Below are 26,022 nucleotides of genomic sequence, written 5' to 3'. Positions count from 1 at the left end.
TGATTGACTGACACTCAGGGATTGACACAAGAGTCATTTACAATCTGTTGACAGATCCAGTTAGGTGACAGTACCCTATGTACAGAGAAATCTTTAGGCCACATTTAAAATAGGTAAGTGGGCAGCTTTACACTAAATTTAATTTAAAGGAAACTTCCCCTTCGCCCTCTGCAGCTTTGCTGAAAATTCAGTTTACAAAAGGCAGACTAATTGGATAAAAGGCTTACAAATTCATTACCCAATGGGGTCTAAAGGTTATATACCATTCTGGTAAAACAGGTTATGACAGGAGGAAGAAAAGGAATTCTATTGAGGGGATTGCTAGGGAGAATGAGTGGATCAGAGAACAGAGATTAACTGTACATTATCTTGTGAAAGAGTCTGTTCAGGTGTGGTTACATTCTCAGTTTTACAAGGAGGGAAGGAAAAAACAGCTGTTCTTTTGGTGGGTCTGGGTGTAAGGCAAATGAACGAACTTCACTTTGGGAGAGATGGTTGGGGGCGGACAAAGAGACCTTGAGGCTTCTTAAGTTCAGTATGTCAAAGTGCCATATTTTGGGGTACTGGTTTCTGAGTTTCAACACATTCTTGGTCTTCTTTTCTGTAATGATGTATGAGATAACAGAGAAGGAGAAAAGAACAATTGTTTTCCTTGGTGGGTCCCTCCTATCTTTATGCAGATAGGGGAAAAGTCTCCTCCAGTGCCAGTTGATCTCTAAAGGTCTTTAATTCAAAGTACTCATTACACCAGGGAGTCATGTCTTGAGGTGAAATTCCCTGAGCTCTTTCGACCCCAAATACAACTTTAGAAATGGCTTCTAACTGTCTGAAGGCAATTAGTCTTTTATTTTCTTTGACCTCTGTGACAATTTGGATGATTAATTTAGTGATGACGATGAACCACAAAGGGCAATTGAGGCCAAAAGAGCTCAATTTCTAGATTACTGTTGAGCTACAGAGAAGGTTAAATATTTTGTTGTTGTTGTTGTTGGAGCTTGGAACCATGCCACGCCAAAGAACCAAAGAACAGTCGGTAACCACCTTTCAGTTAGAAGGGAATTGAGAGGAGGAGGGTCTACTGAGAGAGAGAGAAGGTGGAGAGATGAATGAGGGAGGGAGAAACTGGTCCTGGTCAGATTATGTGTTCTAGTCCTGTTAACTGGTGATAAACTTAACTCATAATAAAGATCCCAGGCCCCTTCTCAGTCCTGCTGCATCCAAATCTTCAGGAAAGTCCTGGAAAATTCTTGTAGTCTCATCTGAATCCCAGCCATTAATGCTGGAATTTTCAGGAATATGAATCAATAAATATCCTCTATAGTTTAAGATAATTCAAGATAGATCTGTTATTTGCAACAAAAGCATCCTAATTGATAGAGTCCAGATACATTTATTTCTTTTTGTCTTTTCAATCTCTGCGTTGCAGAGAAGTAAGCATAAGTGCTCTGTGTTACGTTAGTTACATGCCTCTGATAAAGTTCAAAGGACAATCATGCTTAGGATTTCAAGGGCAACCTTGAAAAAAAAACATGTTGAGAAATAGACCTGTTCTCTCTTCCCTCCCTCTGCTCCTCCCTCTTTCCTTTTTTTCTTTGATTAAATAAGCACTAGGGCACCTTTTTTAAAAAAACTCCCTGTGGTATTCAGAATCAACCCTGAAAGCTGAAACCTCAGACTGTCTCTCCAAGATGTATCTCAGTGCTGCCAACCACCGCATACCACTAAGTGATGGAAACAGCATTCCCATCATTGGACTTGGTACCTACTCACAGCCTAAATCGGTAAGCTTTCTTCTCCCCGCAAGCATAATCTGAAATTCATTTTAATTGGATATCATTGATTTACTTTTGTAATAATAAAAACAATCTCATTTTGTAATAACGAAAGGACCACTGTTTGCCTGAATGAGTATTGAGTCAAAGGTTAAGCTAAACCAATACATGATTAAAAATTAGTTTGGATTAGAGAATGAGACCTTTCTGCTTCCTTTACTGAAATTCAGCTGAATGCTGATTACTAAAGTGAACTGAGGCACATGAAATTTGTATGTTTATGGCTTGTGTTGTTTTTTGTTTTTTTTTAAGAGACAGAGCCTTGCTCTGTCACCCAGACTGGAGCATGCTGGTGGGATTATAGCTCAATGTGGCCTCAAATTCCTGGCCTCAAGGCATCCTCCCACCTCAGCCTCCAAAAGTGCTGGGCTTATAGAAACACACTGCTACACCCAGTCAACTGATTTTTTAAAAAAGAATTTGATAATTTTTAGTAAGTCTAACAAACACTAAGTACTAGGCTATAGAAGCTTCAAATGTGAATAGTAGCTCTGTTATCTAGTAATTACAATTCCAAAAGAGTGGGGAAAAAAACAGAAAAAGAAAAAAGTTAACCTTAGTCCCTGCTTAATAAAATCAATCAATCAATCAAATAGAGGAGGCAGATTCTTTAACAATTAATTGTAGAACAATGAAGATAAAGATCAATGCTATACTAGAACTTTAGGGCTGCCTCAGTGGCTCATGCCTATAATTGAGCATTTTATGAGACCAAGGCAGAAGGATCACTTGAGCCCAAGAGTGTGAGACCAGCCTGGGCAATACAGTAAGACCCCCATCTCTCTATAATTTTTTTTTAAAAAGTTTTAAAGAGCTGTAAACAATATCTCTCTGAAAACATAGGAAAGAGAATAATTAAATTTGACTATAAAGATTGAAATACAGCAAAATTTTGGCTTATGGGAAGAATATCTTTCCTTGCTGCAGTTCAACATATAATACTGATTATCAGAATAAGCAGTGGCATGTGTAGAAATGCTTCTGAAAGTTGAGAGATCATGTATGAATGACCTCAGTATGAATTTGCAGTCAGGGAAACACAGCGAAGGCAGGACATTGTGAGTAGAAGGGAAAGGATATATGAAATGTCCAGGGAAGACCAAACCCATAGTGGCTGGCACATGGAGTTAATGGTGATGGCAGCTGAATCTGAAATTGAAAGTTGAGACTGAATTACCATGAATCCACAACCTTGAATACCATGCTGAGGAGTTGGAACTTCATTCTGTAGAAATGATAAATCATCCAAAGTTTTGGAGCAAAGAGATAGCATCAATGAGTCTCTGTTTTTGAAAGATAACTCACACTGCAGCATGAAAAACGGAAGGCAAAGGAGAGCTATACTATGCATACCAAGAGTAGTTTGCACTTGTGCCACAATCCCACATTTCACTTTAATTGCCCACCTCCCTTGTTTTTGGTGAAGCAAAGTAAAATCGCTCTTGGAACAATTATATGAATCAGTAACCTTGGTCCCCTTTTCTTCTTCCTTTCATACCATCTATGACCTCATTGTGATCTTGACTCTAGACACATGAGCAGAAACTTCCAGATCTGTTTTTTCCATTTTGTCTGTTGTATCTCCCGCATACAGGTATGGGTTGGCTACATCAAAACCACCTGGGACATTTTCTAAAAATACAGACTCTTGGGCCCCACCTTCAGTCTTCTGAATCTGGAGCACCAAGAGCAGGGCCTGAGAATCCGCATTTAACAAAGCTCCTTGGGTGATTCTGATGTACAACCACCTGCCACAGGCACTTCTAATTCAGCATGACAAAACTACACTTATCTTTCCCAAACAATACTTATCACAGTTAAGTGACACTGCTATTCCTAGCCACCAAACCACCAATCTGAATCTATCCTTTCTTCTGCCTTCTTCATCTGGTCCCTTCCTCAAATTACGTTCAAACAATTGCCAGGTCCTTGTTGAGTTTCCTTCCAAAACAGTTCCCAATTCACACCCTCTTCTACATTTCTGTTTTTGCTCCCTTAGTTTGGGCTCTTATTTATCTTGGGGCTGTTTTTCCAGTTTTTGTCCCCTTTCAGTTAATTATCCAGACTGGGGCAGTCAAGATCTTCCTCACACCCAAATGTGATTGTATCACAATGCTACTTAATCATTTCAGCAGTTTCCTATCCATTACAAGGAAGTCCACATGTCTTACCTTGCACACAGAGTCTGGATAGTCTAGCCAAGACCTGCCAGTCGAGCTGTATCAGCACCACTATCTTACATCTTCCTGTGGGTAAAGCATCACCTACATTTCTTTTTTTAAAAAATTGATGCATGTTATTTATTGGATATGTGGTTTGCAAATATTTTAGAGATGTGGGGTAAAATTCAGGGTTAGGTACCTAAGGGGTCATCATGCAGGTAAAGTTTGGGTACCTTTATTGATGTTATGTGCCTTCCCTCCCTCCCCTGGCAGTGTCCCACTACTGCCAATCCCTTTCTTATAGTATTATGATAAATGTTCAGGGTCTACTTATGAGTGAGAATATGTAGTACTCAGATCTTTGTTTCTGTGATAGATCACTGAGTATTATAGACTCTAAATCCATCCAAGTTGCTGCAAAGTCCATAATTTTGTTTTTATTTATGGCTGCATAATATTCCATCATGTATATGTACCACATTTTCTTCATCCAGTCCACTTTCGATAGGCAGCACAGTTTGTTTCATGTTTTTGCTATTGTGAATAATGCTGCAGTACACATGTATGTGCAGATACCTTTTTCATAGAGTGATTTGAGTTTCTTCAAGTATACGCCCAGAAGGGGGATTGCTGGGTCATACAGAAAGTCGATTTTTAGACCTTTTATAAACCACCACACTGTTTTCCCCAGAGGCTATACTAGTTTGCACTCCCATCAACAGTGTAGAAACGTTCCTTTTTTTCTGCATCCTTCCCAGCATCTGCTGTTTCTTGTTTCTTGAGTTATTGATGATGGCCATCCTGACTGGAGTTAGGTGGTATCTCAGTGTGCTTTTAATTTGCATTTCTTTGAGGATTAGTGAGGCTGAGCATTTTTTCATGTATCTGTCTTCTTCTGAGAAGTGTCTATTCATATCTTTTGCCCACTTTTTAATAGGGTTGTTCATTTTTTTCCTTTCGGCCCATTTGAGTTCCTTGTAGACACTGAGTGTTAGGCCTTTGTCAGATATACAGTTGGCAAGTAATTTTTCTTATTCTGTGGGCTGTCTCCCTGCTCTCTTGATGGTTTCTTTTGCTCTGCATGTGTTTTTCAGTTTGTTGAGTTCTCACGTGTGTAACTTATCTTTTATGGCATTCACTTTTGGAGAATTGATCAGGAATTGGTTGCCTATTGCAATTTCTGTAAGAACGTTTCCTATGTTTTCTTCTAGGATTCTTATAGTTTGAGGTTTTATATTTAGATCTTTGATCCATTTAGAGTTGATTTTTGTGGGTGATGATAGGTAGGGGTCCTGGTTCAGTTTCTGCATGTGATCAGCCAGTTTCCCCAGCACCATTTACTGAATAGATTCTCCTCTCCTCAGTGGTTGTTATTGGAGACATTGTCAAAGATGAGTTGGTTGAAAAATTGAGGTTTTGCTTCCAGAATCTATATCCTGTTCCATTGGTCTATATGCCTATTCTTGTACCAATACCAGGCTATTTTGATTATTGTAGCTTTATAGTAGAGCTTGGAGTCTGGAAGTGTGATATCACCCACTTTGTTTCTTTTGCTGAGGATTGTTTTGGCTATTCGTGGTCGGGTTTTTTTTTTTCATATGAATTTCTGTATTGTCTTTTCCAGGTCTTAGAAGAATGATGTTGGTAATTTAACAAGTATTGCATTAAATCTGTAGATTGCCTTTGGTAGGATGGACATCTTAATAATGTTAATTCTTCCAACCCATTAGCATGGAACATTTTTACATTTGTTTGTGTGTTCTTTCATTTCTTTGAGCAGTATTTTGTAGTTTTCATTGTAGAGGTCTTTCACTTCTCCAATTAGGAAGATGCCAAGGTATTTCTTTTTTTGTGTGGCTACCATGAATGGAATTATGCTTTTTATTTGGTTCTCTGTTTGTTTATTGTTGGTATATAAGAATTTGACAGTCTTCTGCACATTTCTTTTATACCCTGAGACATTGCCAAAGTCCTTTATCAGTGCCAGGAGGTTTTTGACAGAGTCTCTTGGATTTTTGAGGTATAGGATCATATCACCTCAAAGAGGGATAATTTAACTTCCTCTTTTCCTATTCGGATATACTAGATTTCCTTCTCTTGTCTGATTGCTCTGGCTAGGACTTCCAACACTATGTTGAACAGGAGGAGTGAGAGTGGGCAGTCTTGTCTTGTTCTGGTTTTCAGGAGAAATGGTTCTAATTTATGTCCATTTAGCAGTATGTTGACTGTGGGTTTATCATAGATGGCTCTTACTATTTTGAGGTATGTTTCATCTATGCCTAGGTGTTCAAAGATTTTTATTAAGAAGGGATGCAGGGTTTTATTGAAAGCTTTTTCTGCATCTATTTATATAAGTATGTAGTTCGTGTTGTTATGTTCTTGTGGATGCTGAACCAGCCCTGCATCCCAGGGGTGAAGTCTACTTGGCCATAGTGGAGATAATTTTTGAGATGTGTTGTTGGATCCAATTTGCTAGAATCTTGTTGAGTATTTTTGCATCTATGTTCATCAGGGACATTGGCTGTAGTTCTCTTTGTTGGATTTTTACCTGATTTGGGTATCAATGTGATGTCAGCTTCATCAAATGATTTGGGGAGAATTTCGTCTTTCTTGATTGTATGAAATACTTTCAATAGGATCGGTACCAGCTCTTTATTGTATATTCTGTAGAATTCTGCTGGAAAACAATCAAGTCCAGGGCTATTTATTATAGGTAGTTTTCTTATAAAAATTTCCTGGGTTGTTATTTGTCTATTTAGGGTCTCAATTTCTTCTTGATTCAACCTTGGGAAGTTATGTGATGTCAGAAATTCTTCCATTTCATTTAGGTTTTGGAGTTTGTTTCCATACAACGGTACATAGTAATCTCTAATAATCTTTTGTATTTCTTCAGCATCAGTTGCAACTTGATCTTTTGCATTTCTTATTGTGTTCATTTGAACTTTTTCTGTCTTTTTCTTCGCCAGTCTGGCTAGGGGTCCATCAATCTTGTTTATCCTTTCAAAGAATCAGCTTTTTGTTTCATTGATTTTTTTCTATGATGTTTTTGTCTCCTAAGTCCTGTATTTGGACTTTTATTTTGGTGACCTGGATTATTCTGCTGAAGTAAGGGTTTTGGTAGTCTTGTTTTTCCAGCTCCCTTGGGTGATTTGTTAGGCTGCTAACTTGTGATCTTTCATTTTCTTGATGTGTGTTCATTAAGATATGAATTCCCTTCTTAGTACTGATTTCATGGTGTCCCAGAGGTTTGGGTACAATGTTTCTTCATTTTCATTTTTTCCAGAAATATTTTAATTTTCTTTTTTGATTTCTGTGTTGACCCAGGAGTTGTTCAACATCATGCTGTTCAGTGTCCATGTTTTCATGGGTTTAGGGAGAGCTTTGTTGATGTTGACATTTATTTTTATTGCACTATGGTTTGAGAAGGTGCATGGCAGTATTTTGATTTTATGTAATTTGTTTACACTTGATTTATGGCCTAGGATATTGTCAATCTTGGAGTATGTTCCATGTGGTGATGAGTAGAATGTATATTCCATGGTTGTTGGGTGGAGTGTTCTGTGGATATCCATTAAGTCCATTTGGTCTAGCATGAAGTTGAGGATCTGGATCTCTTTGTTGACTTTTTGCCCTGATGATCTGTCTAGTGTTGTTAGTGGGGTATTTAAGTCCCCAGCTATGATAGTGTTACAAGTCAATGTCTTTTTAAAAGTTTACTTAATAGCTGTTTATAAAAGCTGGTGCTCTTGTGTTGGGTGCATATATGTTTAGGATGGGTATTTCTTGTTGATGGAGTCAGCATTTTATCATTATGTAGTGTCCCTCCGTATCTTTTAAAATTTTTATTCATTAAAAGTTATTTTGTCTGATATTAAGATTGTAACTTCTGCCTTCTTTTGTGTTCTATTCACTTGAAAATTTGTTTTTCATCCTCTAAGTCTGAGTCTGTGAGAATCCTTTGTTTTGAGATGTGTTTCCTGGAGACTGTAAATTGTAGGGCTGCATTTGTTTATCCAGTTTTCCATTCTATGTCTTTTCGTGGTACATTTAGTCCATTCACATTCAGGTTAATTATTGAGATGTGAAAGTTTATCCCTGTCATGAAGCTCTTATAAAGTTATTTGTTGCTGTTGCTGCTGTTTGTTTATTTGTTTATTGGTTTTCTTTTGATTTTAGGGTTGATATATGTGTGCATTTTCAATTTTGCAGTCACAATGCATGCTATGTTGATTCTCTGTTTTTATGAAATCTTGGGAAAAACGTGACTGTCCTTTTTTTCTTTCTTCTGTGTTAATACCTTCTTAAACATTTCTTGTAGATTTAGTTTGGAGGCAGCATAAACTCTAAGGGATTGAATATCTGGGAAGGGTTTTTAATTCTCCAACACTGATAAAGCTTAGCTCTTAGTTGAGAAGGAAATTCTTGGTTGGAATTGTTTATCCTTGAGAACCTTGAAGATTGGACTCCAGTCTCATCTAGTCTGCAGTGTTTCTGTAGATAAGTCTGCTGTTATCCTGATTGGTCTTTCCTGGTAGGTAGTCTGAGCTTTCTCCTTTGCTGCCTTTAGGATTTTTCTTTTATACCTACTTTGTATAAGTGAATTACTATGTGCGTAGGAGTTGGTCTTCTCATTTGATGCCTTACAGGGGTTCTCCGAATCTCTTGTGCTTGGATGATCACATCTCTGATTAGATGAGGTAAGTTTTCTTGGATAACTTCATGGAATGTTTGTTCCAAGGTGATCTCTGTCTCCCTTTCTGCCTCAGGAATTCTGATCAGGCATAAGTTCAGCCTCTTAATATAATCTCACATCTCTTGAAGGGTTTGTTCCATCTTTTATATCTTCCTTTCTATGTTTTTAACAGTTTGGGTTAGTTCCATATTTTGGTCTTCAAGTTTTGAGATTATTCTGCTTGGTTGATTCTGTTTTCCATGCTTGTCAGTTTATTTATTTATTTCATTTACTGTATTCTTTATTGTCAACATCTCAATTATCATCTTGGTTTTCTTCATTTCTGTTTATCCTTTCCATCAATACCTTGATACCTGGATTTGTGGTTTGAGACCAGTCGTTCTGGGGACTCTTCATCATTTGAGTTCTGAAGTCTATATTCTCAGGTGTAGACTTTCCAGGGGTCTGAGGGGTACCTGTGTTCTTCTGTTGATTCTTCTTCATTTGTGATGGTCCTCCTCTTTTTCCCCCTCTTTAATTTCATTGCTCAGTGATGGAGGAATAATTTGCACTTCAGTTGGCTCAATTCCCTGTATTTCCTTATGTAGATCCTCTGGATATTTCAATTTTGCAACCACACTGGGGGTGGAGAGCTATGCTGTTCTTTTGCAGTTTTGAGATTTGATTAAGGTGCAATGGGGGGAGGTGTGGGTGCTATGGTTCAAAAGCTAGCTGCAGATCACAGTATAAACCGACTGGTGTATGGGCTCCCAGGAACTCACTTCCCATCACCTTACAATCTCTCCATGTGATGGGAGTGTATGTGTGTCCCCTGAAACCAAAATAAGATAAGGAAAAGGGAAAAAATAGAGAAAGGAAGAAAGTAGACAAAAGGAAGATGATAAGAAAGAAGGAGAAGGAAAACAGACAGACACACAAACTAACAGATAAACAAAGAAACATACAAAAAAAAATCCTGATGATGCACTTGCCCTCAAAAAGACCCATACACAAACAAAAATACTATAAATGAAAAAACATAAACAAAAACAGAAAAAAAGGAGGGATAAAAATAGTCACATTACGTCAGAAGACACTTACGGAAAGAGGTGGCAAAAAAAAGAGCTCCCTCTTCTTCAGGTTCCTTTCCTTTCCTTTTTTTTTTTTTTTTTTTTACTGGCAGGTCCCAAGTACTACCACCTCTGTGACAGGGAGAGGGCTCTGATCTACAGTCCCGCCCCTCCATTCTCAGCATAGGTCAATCACATTGCTCTCAAAGTGGATCAGGGTCCCCATGTACTTCTGGGAAAGGAGGGTGAATCCAATCTGGATTCACTCCAACTTGTCTGTTGTTGCTGCTGCCAAGTCTGTCACTCAGATCAGATGTGTCCATGCCTGGTACAGTCTGGGAGTGGGGCATCTGTCTCTCCAGCATCCTCTTCCAAAGTATCCTTTCTGGACCAGCGAAGGTTGGTCCCAGAGGTGTGCTGTGATCTCCTCTGGGTCTCAGGTTGATGGGTGATCAGAGTTGGGCAGGCCAAAGCAGGTCTCTGCCCAGTCCTAGGACACAGGAAAATGGCAGAGGAGCATCCTCTTCAGCAGTGGGGTTCAGCTCCAGATTTCCTCCCCTCACCTTCTCTACATTTCCCCATGCCAGTGTCTGACCAGCTGCCACAGGTAGTAGCATGAACCAGGTGCCAGTTGTTGAGGGACAGCAGATCTCTTCTGCCTCCTCCCAAGAGACACACCGGGAATGGCAGATGATCCTGCATGCTGGGGGCATTGATCTTAGAACAGGAATAGGTTGCAGCCGCCTCTGGAGGGGAGTCCTGGGTGCTTGATCCTGTGTCTCCCTTCAGACATGCATTTGCTCACCCACCTGCACATACCCACACATGCAGACTTGTCATTATGGACACTTGCTCATGCAGAAACTCTTATATTCCCACAGATTCTGTCACCATCTTGTCAGAAGTCTCCCACCTACATTCCTTGAGTAGCTTCCCAACTCCAGCCTTTGAACCTGCTGTCCTCCACCTGGAGTGCCCTTTCTTCTGATTTGCTACATAATGGGCATTCAGCTAATGCTTGTCAAATTAAGGAATGAGTGTGTGAGGGGGCTGTATATGTATGTGTGCATCAGAGGATATGAGATGTAAAAGGATACAAAATAATAATTACAATTTTGTGAACACTTAATCGTGTGCCAGAAATTCTTGTGTTTTGCATTACATGCATTTTCTAACTTAATCCTCACAACATTATGATACTGTTACCAGTTAACTCCACTGACTGATGGGAAAACAAAGACATAAGAGACTAAATAAATTGCTTCAAGATTATAAGGGACAGAGCTGGGATTTGAATGCTGTGAATCTCATAATATATTGCTTTTATAAATACATTATATTAATGAAGCTGCATATTTCTGACTATGACTTTGCATAATTCCATATATGAAAGTATCTGGAAATGTTTGTACATGTGTTCGTATGTATATTTTTTTTCTGAAATTCAGTGGGGCTCAAGGTGCTGTGCTTAAAATTATTAAGCACTTATTATATGCCTAGTAATATTAAACACTATTGGTTGAAGAAAGTTAAAAAGAAGTCACATGTTATTTTCCACACAGTTGTAACTTACTTTAGAAGATAAGACATACCCCACTTAGAGAAATACTATTAGAAATCAATACTAGCTACATTTGTGATCAGAAATATTACAGTTATAAAATAATATATGACACTAACAAGTATTTTTCACAAAACCAGAAACTCAAATGTGAAGAAAAATATATAACACGTATCTAGAAGATCTAAGTAAGGGAAGAGGAGTAGACCTGGGGTGAAGTGGGGGATGGGGAGTAGGCAGAATGGAGTACCCAGAGCAGACTTGTAACTTTCTGTTCTAAGCCATGTGACTGACCACTTCTTTAATCATCCACTCCAGGGGTGATAAAGCAGAGCTAGGATTATCTGGGTCCAATTTGACCACCCTGAAATAAAGGCACTAACCTATCAGAATTTCTCTAAGTCATAGAGGTGGAGTCTGATGCCAAAATTTAGTTATCGCCATTTGGCATGCCTGAGATTCTCTTTAAATATTTTTATTCTACAACAGGAAATAGAAGACAAGGCCAGGCTGAGGTAACAAACTCTTTAACTGAAACACATTTGTATTTCATGCGTATAGTCAAGTCTTTCAATGTTTGTCCTGAGATCCTGTTGAGTTTTGATGGAGCAATTAGGAAGCAGCAGAGTGCCATGGGAAGATTTAGGCCCTCCCCTGATAAGTGCTTCTGAAAGTAAGAGGTTTGAGTGCTGTTCCTTTTTTGTTCTTTGATAGAAATTAGTTCAGTTTCTATGACTATCAGCCCATGGAACTAATGGCCCTATTCTATCCAATATTAATCAAAAATTTCAAGTGAAACTCAAGAATGGTGCCCCGCATGCAGATGGCACACATCCAAGTCCAGTGATAAATAATTTAGATAACTGGCAACAATTAAGTTCGGTAAATATTTATTTTGTGCTTACCATATGCATGGAATTCTTCTAGGTAATATAGAGATCAAAACAATGAGCTAAAAAGAAAGAATTTAAAATCTAACCTAAAGCATCAAAAATAAAGGCACAGATAACTGGCAACCAAGGGAGAGCTCAAGTGCCCTACAGGAGATAATACTTGTTCAATGATGAAAGAAGCAACAAGCAAATCCAGTCCTGGGGGACATAAAGCCTAGAAAGGTAGATTGGAATATATTCCCTCCTGAGTGGCCATGATTGAGATTTCTGTAGCTATGGTGGGTTTTCTGAATCTGGAGAGTGAGCCAAAGACTTTGCACATGAAGCAAAGGAGAAATGAAATCCAAGCTCTTGAAGAGTGACCAGGAGGAACCAAAAACATTCAGTCCATTTGCCCCTGAGCAGAGGGAGGTGTGAGGTGCAGGGCTTTAGGACCCCTTCGAACATACTATCCTTCGAACATGTCCATCCCCAGTGCCATCCCCAGTGCCCATCTAATTCACCTTTTCCTCTCAACCTAGAGTACTTTGTTTCACCTGGGGAAGGCACTACGTCAAGCTACTTTTCAGATGTTTTTAATCTGGGGACAGGGCAAGGGTGGTCTCACAAGCTCTTTCTGGAGGGACCAGAAAAGGCAGGAAGCTAAATAAGTGGCCCTTGGGAACTAATTCTGATTGTAGACATGAGTGTAAGGAATACTTTTTTTTTTCTTCATCGCAAGCAAAATGGAAAAACATGCAAGTAACACTCAGGGCACAGCTATTGAGGACACCATAAGTAGATCCCAGAGATCACACATACTCTTCTATAAGACGGGGGCAGCTTCTCCACTACAGTCAATTGTTACGAATAAACAGTTGCCTGATCTTCTAACATATTTCAGAGAATGCTGTAATTACTAATTTTTAAGCAGTGGCAACTCATTCAGATTTTTAATGACATCTGGATGGCATGCTGTCTTGTCCAGCTTGTGTCCAATCACAGATGTACCAATTACATCTCACAATGGATTTCCACTAATCCACAAACTTATGTCCCCATGGGTCTGGAACAACCCAGCTCATGTTGGACAGCTCTGGCCACATAGTCACATTATGTCCCATGTGAATATACACTATCTCTTCAGGGCTCAGTGACAATATCATCCATATATATGGCATGACTTGGTCCTGAATTCTAGGGGTTTATACTCTGATTCTCCTACTGGGGCTTACCACAAACTCCGCGTCACATATAAACTCTGGTACTATAGGGCCTACTGGGTCATATGGTCCAAGTGGCAGGGATGCTGGCAGTAAAGTCTGAACCTTCTGCTGAACCTTCCCCACTCTGGGCCTCTTCCAACTTGGTGGCATTCATGTCACTCAGTAAATGATAGGTATAGTACTGAAAGTGGGGAATATACTGCTTCTAGAACCTGAAGAAGCCGTCTGGGTATTGTGCTTCTTTATTGTGTGTGTGTGTGTGTGTGTGTGTGTGTGTGTGTGTGTGTGTAGACAGAGATCCCAAAAAATGTACACACATTTTAAGAAAGGAAAAAATTGCATTAAAACTGTAAAACTCAATAAGATAAATACAAGTCTTGTTTGACTTCTGCAATTACAAGAGATACTCAAAGTGGTTACCGCCAGCATCCAGACACTTCTGATTACAACGAACATCTCTTGAAATGTGTGTACGTTTTTTTGGAACCCCTGATGTGTGTATGTGTGTGTGTGTGTGTGTGTGTGTGTGTGTTCTTTTTCTTTTTCTTTTTTTTTTGTAGAGACAGAGTCTTGCTATATTTCCCAGGCTTGTCTCAAACTCCTGGCCTCAAGTGATCCTCCCTCCTACCTCAGCCTCCTGGAAGACTGGGATTTACAGGCATGACCCACTATGCCCAGTCTCTCTCTTCTTCCTTATTTCCTTCTTTCTCACCTTCTTTCCTTCCTTCCTTCCTTCTCTTCCTTACTTCTTTTCCTTATTTCCTTCCCTCCCTCTCTCCTTTCTCTCTCTCTCTTTCTTTGTGCTTCCTTTATGTGCTTCCTTTTTGTATGCTTTCTTCTCCCCATGAACAACCAACCATACCTATGACTTTGTCTTGAAAGAACTTCCAATAATCCACTCTTGACTGCTTTGGTTTGTGTAAAGTCTGCAATACCTTTGTTGGCTGCCCGTGTAACTTGCCCTTGGGGTGAGGTTACCAGATTTTGCTATAAATAAATAAATAATGTCCAAGTAAATTTGAATTTCAGATAAATAATAAGCACGTTTTAATTTTAAGTATGAGCAGTTTTTCTTCTTTGAAAAATCTTGCCAATGGCAGGTCTTTCTGCCATGAATCTTCCTTTTTTCCTTCTTCTCTTTTTCTCACTAATAAACTTTGTTTTAAAACTTTACTGGCACCAGGTGAAGTGGCTCACTCCTGTAATCCCAGCACCTTGGGAGGCAGAAGTGAGAGGATTGCGTGAGCCCAGGGGTTCGAGACCAGCCTGAGCAACTTGGCAAGACCTCATCTCTACAATAAATAAAAAAATTAGCCAGGCCTGGTAGTGCACACCTGTGGTTCCAGCTACTTGGAAGGCTGAGGTGGAAAGATTGCCTGAGCCCAGCAGGTCAAGGCTGCGGTGGCTGTGAGTGTGCCATTGCACTCCAACCTGGGCAACAGAGCGAGACTTTGACTCACAAAAACCTAAAAAATAAAATAAAATAAAATAAATATATATGTGTATACATATGTATGTGACATTTGATATTTGGGATGAACTTATATTAAACATTATGTCTTGCTTATCTGAAATCAACTGGGCATTCTGTATTTTAGCTGGAAACTCTACCCTAGGGATTTCGTGTCTATTAGCTGTCTCTATAACTCTCTGCAGCTGGGCTGGAGGCTCAGCCTGTAATCCCGCACTTTGGGAGGCTGAGGTGAGTGGATTGCCTGAGCCACGGGTTCGAGACCTGCCTGGGCAACTTGGCAAGACCTCATCTCTACAATAAATCAAAAAATTAGCCGGGTGTGGTAGCGCATGCCTGTAGTTCCAACTACTTGGAAGGCTGAGGCGGAAGGATCAGCGGAGCCCAGCAGGTCGAGGCTGCGGTGGCCAGGAGCATGCCACTGCACTCCAGTCTGGGCGACCGAGTGAGACTCCAACTCGAAAAAAAAAACAAAACAAAACTCTCTGTAGGTCATGAATTCTGGAAACCGTTTATTCCAATAACTGGGCACACCTCACTTTTGAGGTTAAGCACTACCATGTAGCCTTTATTACTTCAAACTTCATCATCCCTAATTTATTAATAAGCCTAGTTTTGCAACATCTTCCACAGTCTACCCTGATCTACAAAGGACAGCCATAACTGAGCTCGACAATTTTGGTGTTTTTGTCACTGAAGTATTCCTAGCTCTTTGGTAAAATGGAGTGTTCTCTAGGGCCTGCTACAAAACACAGGCATTGGTGAGTTTTCTGGCCTAATGTAGCATACTCACTCTAGCCACCAACCCTCTTCTCTGAGTTTTGTGATTCCTCTCTTGACCATCCACCATGATATTTCTGGAATGCGTACTTCATGTAGTGTGGATCACCACTTTTTCCAGGCTTTCAAGAGCTATGCTGGTAGCATCTTAGTGTTGTTTCTCGAAGACATAAGTCATGTATCCAAGAATAGTGTGCCCATATCAGTGAACTCTCCTTTGCCCAACTAGATGCCCTGCCTTTCTGATGCAGCACTCCCAAGATCTGCTCTCACACATACTCTCCACCTCCCAGTGCACGTACTTAGGTCAGCAGCTCCTTCAGTATATCATCCTCTTTCCTCCTCTAGTAAACCCAGTTTTCTTTATCGAGCCAGGATACCTTATGATTCAATTCTAGTTATAAGTCTGGTGGCTGGCAGAAGATGAGCAGGTAGATCCCTCATGGAACACATATTTGCAGAGGCGTCTACATCATTTTCAAAGGAAACAAGGAATGGCAGCCATTAATGACAGCCATTAACCTCTGAGGAGCAGAACTGAATCACTTCTTCTGACATACGTTGCTGCTGCTGCTTCTTCCTCCTTCCTCTTTCTTCCTCCTCTTCCTTTTACCAACAGTGTATAAACATTCCCTTTTCACTGAATCCATGCCACCATCTATTTTTTAATAAAGGCCATTTTGACTTGTGTAAGGTAGCATCTCATTGTAGTTTTAATTTGCATTTCCCTAATGGTGAGTGATGCTGAACATTTTCATACGTTTGTTGGCCATTTGTATATCTTCTTTTAAGAGAAATCTGTTCATGTTGTTTGCCCACATTTTAATGGGGTCATTTGCTTTTCTTGCTGATTTGTTTTGAGTTCTTTGTCGATTCTGGATATTAGTTCTTTGTTAGATGTATAGTCTACGAATATCTTCTCCCATTGTGTAGGTTACCTTATTTGATCTGTTCATTATTCCATTTACTGTGCAGAAGTTTTTAGTTTAATTAAGTCCCATATATTTATTTTTGTTTTTGTTGCATTTGTTTTTTGGGTTTTAGTCATAAATTCTTTGCCCAGGTCAATATCCAGAAAAGTTTTTTCTAAGTTTTCTTCTAGGATTTTTATGGTTTCAGGTCTGATATTTAAGCCTTAATCCATCTTGAGTTAATTTTTGTGTAAGTTGAGAGATAGGAATAAAGTTTTATTTTTCTAAATGTAGCTATCTAATTTTCCCAGCACCATGTGTTGAATAGGGTCCCCTTCCCAGTGTATATTTCTGTCTGCTTTGTCAAAGATCAATTGGTTTTAGGTATGTAGGTTTATATCTGGATTCTCTATTCTCTTCTTTTGGTTCATGTGTCTGCTTTTATACCATGCTATTTTGGTTACTAAAGTCTTGTAGTATAATTTGAAGTCGGGTAATGTGATGCTTCAGCCTTGTTTTTTTCACTTAGAATGGCTTTGGTTATTTTGGCTCTTTTTTTGGTTTCATATGAATTTCATGATTGCTTTTCCTATTTTGTGAAAAATGATGTTGGTAGTTTGATAGGGATTACATTGAATCTGTAGATTACTTTGCATGATATGATCATTTTAACAATGTTGATTCTTCCATTGCATGAACATGGGATGTTTTCCATTTATTTATGTCCTCTATATTTCTTTCATCAGTGTTTTGTCATTCTTCTTGTAGAGATCTATCACTTCCTTAATTAAATATATTCCTTGGTATTTTAGCTTTTTTGGCTGCTATTGTAAATGGAATTGAGTTATTTATTAGCTTGGTAGCCATTGGTGTATAACAGTGGGTGTATAACAGTGCTACTGTTTTGTGTGTGTTGATTTTATATCCTGAAACTTTACCAAAATAATTTATCAAGTCCAGGAGTCTTTTGGAGGAAACTTGAGGATTCTCTAGGTGTAAGATCATATTGTTAGCATACATAGATATTTGATGTTTGCTTTTTAATTTGGATGCCTGCTTGCTCTGGCTAGGACCTCCAGTACTATGTCGAATAGGAGTGGTGAAAATGGACATGCTTGCCTTGTTCCAGTTCTGAGAAGGAATGTGTTCAACTTTTCCCACTCAGGATGACATTGGCTATGGGTGTGTCATATATGGCTTTTATTATTTTGAGGGATGTTCCTTCTAGGCCTATTTAGTCAGAGGTTTTTATCATGGAGGAATGCTGGAGTTTAGCAAATGTTTTTTCTGCATATATTGAAATAATCATATGATTTTTGTTTTTAATTCTGTTTATATGGTGGATCTTGTTATTGACTTGCATATATGAACCAACCTTGCATTCCTGGGAGAACACCCACTTGATTGTGGTGGATTATTTTTATGTACTGTTGAATTCAGTTTGCTAACATTTTGTTGAATATTTTTGCATCTATGTTCATCAGGTTTATTGGTCTATAGTCTTCTTTCCTTGTGTGTCTTTTCTGGTTTTGGTGAAAGGGTGATGCTGGCTCTGTAGAATGAGTTAGGGAGAATTTTCTCCTCTACAATCTTATGGAATAGATTCCGTAAAATTGGCACCAGTTCTTCTTTGAAAGTCTGGTAGAATTCAGCTGTAAGTCTGTCAGGTTCTAAACTTTTTTGTTGTTGTTGGGGTACTTTTAATTACTGTTTCAATCTTGCTACACATTATTGGTCACTTCAGGGTTTCTATTTCTTCCTGTTTCAAGTCTGGGAGTTGTATATTTCCAATAATTTATTTCTGTAGGTTGTCTAGGTTGTTTGCATAGAGGTGTTCATAATAATTTTTATGACTTTTTCATTTTCATCATATCAGTTATAATGTCTCCATTTTCATTTCTGATTGAGTTCATTTGAATTTTCTCTCTTTATGCTTTAATTAACTTAGTAGTGGTCTATCATTTTATTTATATTTTCAAACAGCCAACTTTTTATTTCATTAATCCTTTGTATTTTTTGTTTGTTTTCAATTTCACTTAGTTCTGCTCTGGTTACTAAAGCCTTGTAGTATAATTTGAAGTCAGGTAATATGATGCCTCTAGCACTACATTCATTATTTTCTTCTGTTAGCTTTGGGTTTGGTTTGTCTGTGTTTTGCTATTTCCTTGAAGTGTGACATTAAGTTGTCAATATTTGGTCTTTCATTCTTATTAATGTAGGCCTTAAGCACTATAAATTTTCCTCTGAGCACAACTTTGGCTGTGTCCTAGAGGTTTGATAACTTGTTTCATTGTTGTCATTTATTTCAAGACTTTTTTTTTTTTGAGTTGGAGTCTCACTTCGTGGCCCGTACTGGAGTGCAGTGGTATGCTCCCACCCACCACAGCTTTGACCTGCTGGGATCTCGTGATCCTTCTGCCTCAGCCTTCCAAGTAGCCAGAACTACAGGCATGCACTACCACGCTCTGCTAATTTTTTTTTTTTTTTTGTAGAGACGAGGTCTTACCAAGTTGCCTGGGCCAGTCTTGAACCCGTGGACTTAGGCAATCCACTTGCCTCAGTCTCCCAAAGTGCTGGGATTACAGGCTGAGCCACCCAGCCCGGCCTCAAGACATTTAAAAATTTTTATCTTGATGTCATTGTTGACTCAGGATCTTTTAGGAGCACATTGCTCAACTTCCATGAGTTTGGTTTCATGAGCTATGCCTGGAATTATTGCTAGTCTTATTCCACTGTGGTCTGATAAGATGCTTGTTATGATTTTGATTTTTAAAAATTTATTGACACTTGATTTGTGGCCTATCACATGGTCTATCTTGGAGAATACCCATGTGCTGATGAGAAAAATGTATATTCTGTAGTTTGGGGGTGAAATGTTCTATAGATATCTGTTAGCGTTATTTGTTCTAGGGTCCAGTTTAATGTCAATGTGTCTTTCTTGACCTTCTGCCTTGATGATCTGTATACTGCTGTCAGTTTTTATCAGATGAATTATCTCAGTATTGCTGTACTGCTGATATCTCTTTTCTGAGGGCTAGTAGACTTTGTTTTATAAAGCTGAGAATTCTGGTGTTAGGTTATTTTAAATTGTTATATCTTCTTGCTGGAGGAATCCCTTTACCATCATATAACAACTAATTTTGTCTTTTATTTACAGCTGCCACATTAAATTGTTTTATCTGAAATGATAATGGCTATTCCTGCTCTCTTTAGGTTTCCATTTGCATGGAATATTTTTTCTCATTTTTTTACCTTGAATCTATAGGAGTCTTTGTGTGTTAAGTGGGTCTCTTAAGGGCAGGAGATATTTGAATTGTGTGTTTTCTTTTTAATTAATTCTGTCAGTCTATATCTTCTTAGTGGGGCATTGAGACCCATTTACATTCAGAATTAATAATGATATGTAAATTACTATTCCATTCATCATGCCAGTTATTACCTATTTGCTTTATTTTTTTTGCTCAATTGTGTTGGTGCCCCATAAGCCATGTGAGTTTTATTATTTGCAGTATTTTTCTACTGGTATATTTCAACCTTTTGTTTCAATACTTAGAACTCCTTTGAGTATTTCTTGGAGAGTTGGTCTAGTGGTGACAAATTCCCTTAGCATTTGCATGTCTGAGAAAAACTTTATTTCTCCTTCATTTATGAAATTTAGTTTTGCAGGTTACAAAATCCTTGGTTGACTGTTATTCTGTTTGAGGATATTGACAATAGGACCCCAGTCTCCTCTGGCCTGTAGGGTTTCCTCTGAGAAGTCTGCTGTTAATCTGATAAGTTTACCTTTAAAACTTTATTTGATGTTTTTATCTTACTGCTCTTAAAATTCTTTCCTTCACTTTAACTTTCCATAACTTGATGACTACATGCCCTGAGGATGACCTTTTAGCAATGAATCTTCTGGGAGGTTTTTGGGTGTCTTGTATCCAGATGTTTAACTCTCTGGAAAGGTCAGGGAAGTTTTCCTCCATTTTTCTCTCAAATAGATTTTCCAAACCTGTTGTTTTATCTTCTTTCTCAGTAACACCTATGATTCTTAGGTTTGGGTGTTTTTACATAATCCCGCATTTCTTGGAGACTTTGTTTCATTCTCTTGATTCTTTTTTCTTTATTGTTGTCTGACTGGTTAATTTGAAAGCTTTTTCTCAAGTTCTGAGATCCTTTCTTTTATTTGTTCTAGTTTGTTGTTAAAACCTTCCACCACATTTTTTTTTTTTTTGAGTTGGAGTCTCACTTGGTCACCCAGACTGGAGTGCAGTGGCCACTCCCGGCCACCGCAGCCTCGCCTGCTGGGCTCCGGGAATCCTTCTGCCTCAGCCTTCCGAGTAGCTGGCATTACAGGCATGCGCTGCCATGCCCGGCTGATTTTTTGCTTTATTGTAGAGATGAGGTCTCGCTGTCCAGGCGGGTCTTGAACCCGCAGGCTCAGGCAGTCCACTCACCTCAGCCTCCTAAAGGCACGGGATTACAGGCTGAGCCACCGAGCCGGCTTCCACCGCATTTTATACTTCTCTAAATGAGACTTTCATTTCCAGAAGTCTGGCTTTTTTTTTTTTTAAGGTGTCTATCCCCTTGTAGAAATTTTTATTCATGCCCTGAGATGGTTTGTTTGTTTTTTTTTTCCTTTTTTTTCTTTTCACCTTTTCCTAAATCTCATTGAGTAATTTTGTAAATCATACTTTTAAATTCTATCTCTGGAATTTTAAATATTTAATTTTGGTTAGGGTCCATGACTGAAGAGTTAGTGTAGTCTTTTAGGGGTGTTGGAGAACTCTGTTTTTAAAATTTGTCAGAATTAATTTTCTGGTTCCTTCTCAACTGGGTAGACTATGTCTTCTTATTTAGTGTTGGCAGGAACTGACGTAGGCAATGTAGAGTTTCTTTGGTGATATATAACCTTGATGGAGTGAATTTCTCAATTACCAACTGTAGTGGCACTGTGCTGGGTACCTGCATGGGCTCAAGGTGTTCTGAGTGGTTGGGGTGGCTTGGATATTGGTATTATCTGGGTTTGGGGGTTATATCTTCCCCAGAGCTGAGGCATTATATCAGATGTAATGGACTGAGTGAATTGATCTCCAGCCAGGAGGTGGCACTTGTGAAAGAGACCCAGCAGCAATGGTAGCTTTGGACTTTCTGCTTGGCCTGTGTTGTCCCACAGGAAATAACCAGCCAACCTAGACAATGGGTGGGGCTGTGAGGATTACTCAAAACCCCTGTCAGTCTTGAGCCTCCTGGGAGGAAAAGCACTCAAGCTTCCCACATGTGTGCACAATTTGCTACCCCATTGGGGATTGGGAAAGAGTACCCAGTCACTGAAGTAACATTGATATGCTGCACAAAAGAGTTTCCAGAGAGAGAGAAATGTTGATAGGACAATGAGTCCCTCCACCCCCAGCTCCTTTGACTTAGCTTCAGGCAGACTGCATTTGGAGTGTAAAAGTGCAGACAGCCTCAGGTGTTTACACTGCCAGAAACAGTTTGCAACTGCTGAATTTGCCTTTGGGTCCTATCCTCTCCTAGCCAGGCCAGAAAGCAACCTGCACGAAGGCGCCTGGAGCCATTCGGGGCTTTTAGTTCCTTCTATTTCTCCATGTGTGTTTCGGCAGAGCATGGCTGCGGGTAAGGCAGTTTCACATGGAGTCCCATAGAGCTCAGGGGTCCTTCAAAGTCTGTGGCAGGAGCAAAAAACTCAATTTCCCCTCTCTCACCTCCTCCTCAGCTGCACCCAAAGCTTGGTTTTTGCCCTGATCCAGGCAAGTCTGGCTAGTTGCTACCCAGGTCAATCAATTTTTCTCTTCTTTGCACTCTGTGGATACTGTTGCATCCTTGGTGAGTCATGGGGCATGTTGCTGGTCCTGTTCCCCTCTGAGTGCTGAGGATCTCTGTCTGTTTTGGTTTACTCCATGAGAGAAACACTTTCTAGCTGCTTTTCTTTGGCTATCTTAATCCTATCTCTTATTCCTCTATATTGGTTAGAATTATGTTTAAAATAATTATGTTTAAAATTATTCTGAGGTAGAATAATTTTTAGCAAGTAAATAGTATACCAAGTATTCAGCTTTAGAAAGAGCTCTTTGATGACAGAGGAATAATCCAAGATTTTCACTACTCTAGCTTGCTTCTATGCCGTAATCTTTATTATATAAAGCATTATCCCTATATGTTCAGCACTGTGGTAGACCACACTCCTTCCCTTGTCTTTCTCACTTCCTTTATCCTAAATGCTCTCTTCTGTGCTTGATTCATTTGAGTTAACATTTGAAAATACAAGCATATACTTTAATATGTGCTGCTTGAGGCTCCTTTCATTGTGTACTTTAGCTATGCATATAAATGATCAGTTCCAGTTTATAAAGTCTCAGTGATGCTTCTGAGATTACATTCACCATCTTGTATTAAGACTCATTCTATTCATTAATAGTATGTAGACACTTGAATGAAAGGAGTATTTTATTTTCTTCCCTGTAAATCTCTGGATCCTGTACCTCACCTTCCCTTCCCACTGTGCTTTGATTGTCGCACTTGCTATCCTTCATAACATTTCATTTTATAGTTTTTTTCCTAGCCTTTTAACTCAATTTCTGTTCCATCCCTATTAATCATGTTGTTAACTAATTAACCAGACAAATAGTTCTAGCATTCCCAAATTGTACACCTTCTTTTCCCAGTTATTTGGTATTTGTGACTATGAATCGTATCTTCTAATATCATCTATGTAGCCAGTTTATTCATTTTTAAAATCCTCTTATCTTCTCAAAAGTAATAACTTTCAATTGAAGTAGCGGGAAAAAATACAATATATGCTCCCAAGTCTTTCTATTTCCTGCCCAGGATTATAAAGTCACTAGAAATACATTTCAGATTTCTTTATCTCACTGATCCCACAACAAATCAATAACTGTGGGCCAGAGTTCATAGGTCTGCTGTGACTTGATCAGAATTTTGTTGGAACACTGAAGAAAGCACAAGTAGTTCTGAACATTTATTTAACATGATCAGAACACTCACCCTCCAGATATGAAGTCATTATAAATCAGAAAATAAAATTAACTCTCTCACATACACACTCTAAAAGAAAATTCAGAAATTGTGTTTGATGGGACTAGGTGTTTGTCTTCATGGAAATCTCATTTCCATTTCTCATTAAGAAGCAAATGTAGCTAAAATGAGACAATTATTTAATTATCAGACTATTTAAATATCATTAAATTTGAAGAACAGTGATTTATGTGGAATCTGAAAAACAGTATTTTAATCTGTTTTGTGCTGCTATGTGGAAAAGAACCTGAGACTGAGTATTTGATAAAGATCTGAAAATTGTTCTCTCACAGTTCCAGAGGCCGAGAAGTCCAAGACCAAGGTGCCAGCAGGTTAGGGCCCAATCTCTCTACTTCTGAGACACCTCCTTGAATGCAGCATTCTCTGGTGGGGAGAAACTTTGCTACTAATGTGGCAGAAGAACAGAAGAAACAATCCACTACCACAAGCCCTTTTGTAGTGGCATTAATCCAAATACCTCCCATTATACCCTACCTCCCAACACTGTTACATTGGAAATTAAATTTCATCATAAATTTTGGAGGGAACAAAAACATTCAAACCACAGTAAATGAGTAGCATACCTCATGCATTAAGGATTTGCCAGGTTGGTTTGTTCAGCGACAGGATATTACTCATTCTGCTTAAGGTAGGTCAATAAAATGAATAAAGATTTAGCTACCAAATTTGATAAAAATATAGTCTTGAAAAATCTAACATGTTTCTCAACAATCTTTTTACTTCAGCTTTATTGAGGTATAATTGGCATACAATAAAGTATATATATTCAAAGTATATAATCTGACACTGATGAGTTTGACATACATATACCTTTGAAGTGCTCACCACAATCAAGATAACAAACATATCCATTAACTCTAAAACTTCTTCCTTGTGCTGCTTTGTAATCCCTTTTTCTGCCCATAGGGCCCCTCCAGGCAATCACTGACTTGTCTGAAAATTAGTATTTGAATCTGTTTCATGATGCTATATAGAAGAATACCTGAGACTGGGTAATTTGATAAAGATCAGAAAATTGTTCTCTCACAGTTTTTATTTTCTAGCCTTAGCATAGTTTTTATTCTTTTTGGTCTGGCTTCTTTCCCTAGTATAGCTATTTTGAGATTTATACAGCCTGTGTGTATCACCAATGTTTCATTCCTTTTTTTCTTCTTTTTTTTTCATTCCTTTTTATTACCGTGTAGTATTCCACTCTGCAGACACATCTCAATTTGTTTATTTAAATCTTTGATTTATAATTTCTTCTTCTTCAGTTAGCTTGTGCCTTCCTATGACAAAGCTTCCATGAAATCTCTGGGCACAGGTAAAATTGATCAAATAACATTTCTGAAGACACAAAGCTGAGAACAATCCTGATGTAGATGAGCACTGCTGCTGAGGGAGGGGAGACCACAAGGAGGTCAGTTTTTCCCAACTCTGGACACTATTTTCCAAACACAATGGCATGGAATTGGAAATATGTCATTTTGGCTGTAAAATAATGTATGTGTAAGATGTCCTTATTAATGATGATTAAACTAAAATAAAGACTCATAGTTATCTTTCCCCCACTCCCAACCTCCTTGTCATTTCAGGCCCGGAAGGGGGACTGTGCAACATCAGTGAAGGTTGCCATTGACACAGGGTACCGACACATTGACGGAGCCTATGTCTATCACAATGAGCATGAAATTGGGGAAGCCATCAGGGAGAAGATAGCAGAAGGAAAGGTGCGGAGGGAGGACATCTTCTACTGTGGAAAGGTGAGATCTGCCTTCACCGTCCATCACCTTGTACTGTAGATGCATCTGACGCCACTTTTCTCTGCCGAAGGACATTGAACTCGCCAAGAGTAGAAGGCCTGTTTCCTTCCCAACTGCGAGATTCTTCACCACTTGTCCAAAAACGTAGGGACAAATTAGCTCCCTGAAGCTTAGGGCAAAGCTGCTTCTTCATACATGGAAACTTATTTAAGACACCTCAATATAGGAAAAGCCAAATCAACAAGGCAAAAATGTTGAGAAGTGGCAGGAAAGGAGGAGGTGGTTTATGTTATGTAAGTGTTTGTCAAAGCTTTCTTTATAAAAGCAGTCTTCCTTTTTTGTGTGTGTGCCTATTTGTCCACAGATCACTATTTTTTTAATTGATATATAATTCACTTACCATAAAGTTCACCATTTTAAATCAGGGGTTTTAGTATATTCACAAAGCAGTGCAAACATCACCATTATCTAATACCAGATTTCCAGAATCACCACTCCAAAAGAAACCTTATCCTCATCTGCAGTCACTTCCCATGCATCCCTCGCCACAGTCACTGAGAACCACTAATTTACTCAATATCTCTCTTGCTCTCCTATTCTGGATAACTTTATATAAATGCAGGCATATACTATTTGGCCTCTTTTTTTTTTTTTTTTTTTT

General features: G+C 38.8%; 1 protein-coding gene across 3 annotated transcripts in view; it reads left to right on the top strand.

The window, feature by feature from the left end:
* The first annotated feature begins 1,586 nt into the window (after positions 1-1,586).
* Positions 1,587-26,022, top strand: part of AKR1D1 (aldo-keto reductase family 1 member D1) — a 48,865-nt gene continuing 24,429 nt past the window's right edge. For all 3 annotated transcript variants that reach the window (XM_008055025.2, XM_008055027.2, XM_008055026.1), the window contains exons 1-2: positions 1,587-1,781; positions 25,194-25,361. In XM_008055025.2, the coding sequence (XP_008053216.1) occupies positions 1,689-1,781; positions 25,194-25,361 (261 nt within the window). In that variant the 5' untranslated portion in view covers positions 1,587-1,688. The remainder of the gene's footprint in view (positions 1,782-25,193; positions 25,362-26,022) is intronic.

Source organism: Carlito syrichta, unplaced genomic scaffold, assembly GCF_000164805.1.
Source record: "Carlito syrichta isolate Samal-C Ts95f unplaced genomic scaffold, Tarsius_syrichta-2.0.1 Scaffold301636, whole genome shotgun sequence".
Taxonomy (NCBI): domain Eukaryota; kingdom Metazoa; phylum Chordata; class Mammalia; order Primates; family Tarsiidae; genus Carlito; species Carlito syrichta.
This window is presented reverse-complemented; position numbering and strand designations above follow the sequence as displayed.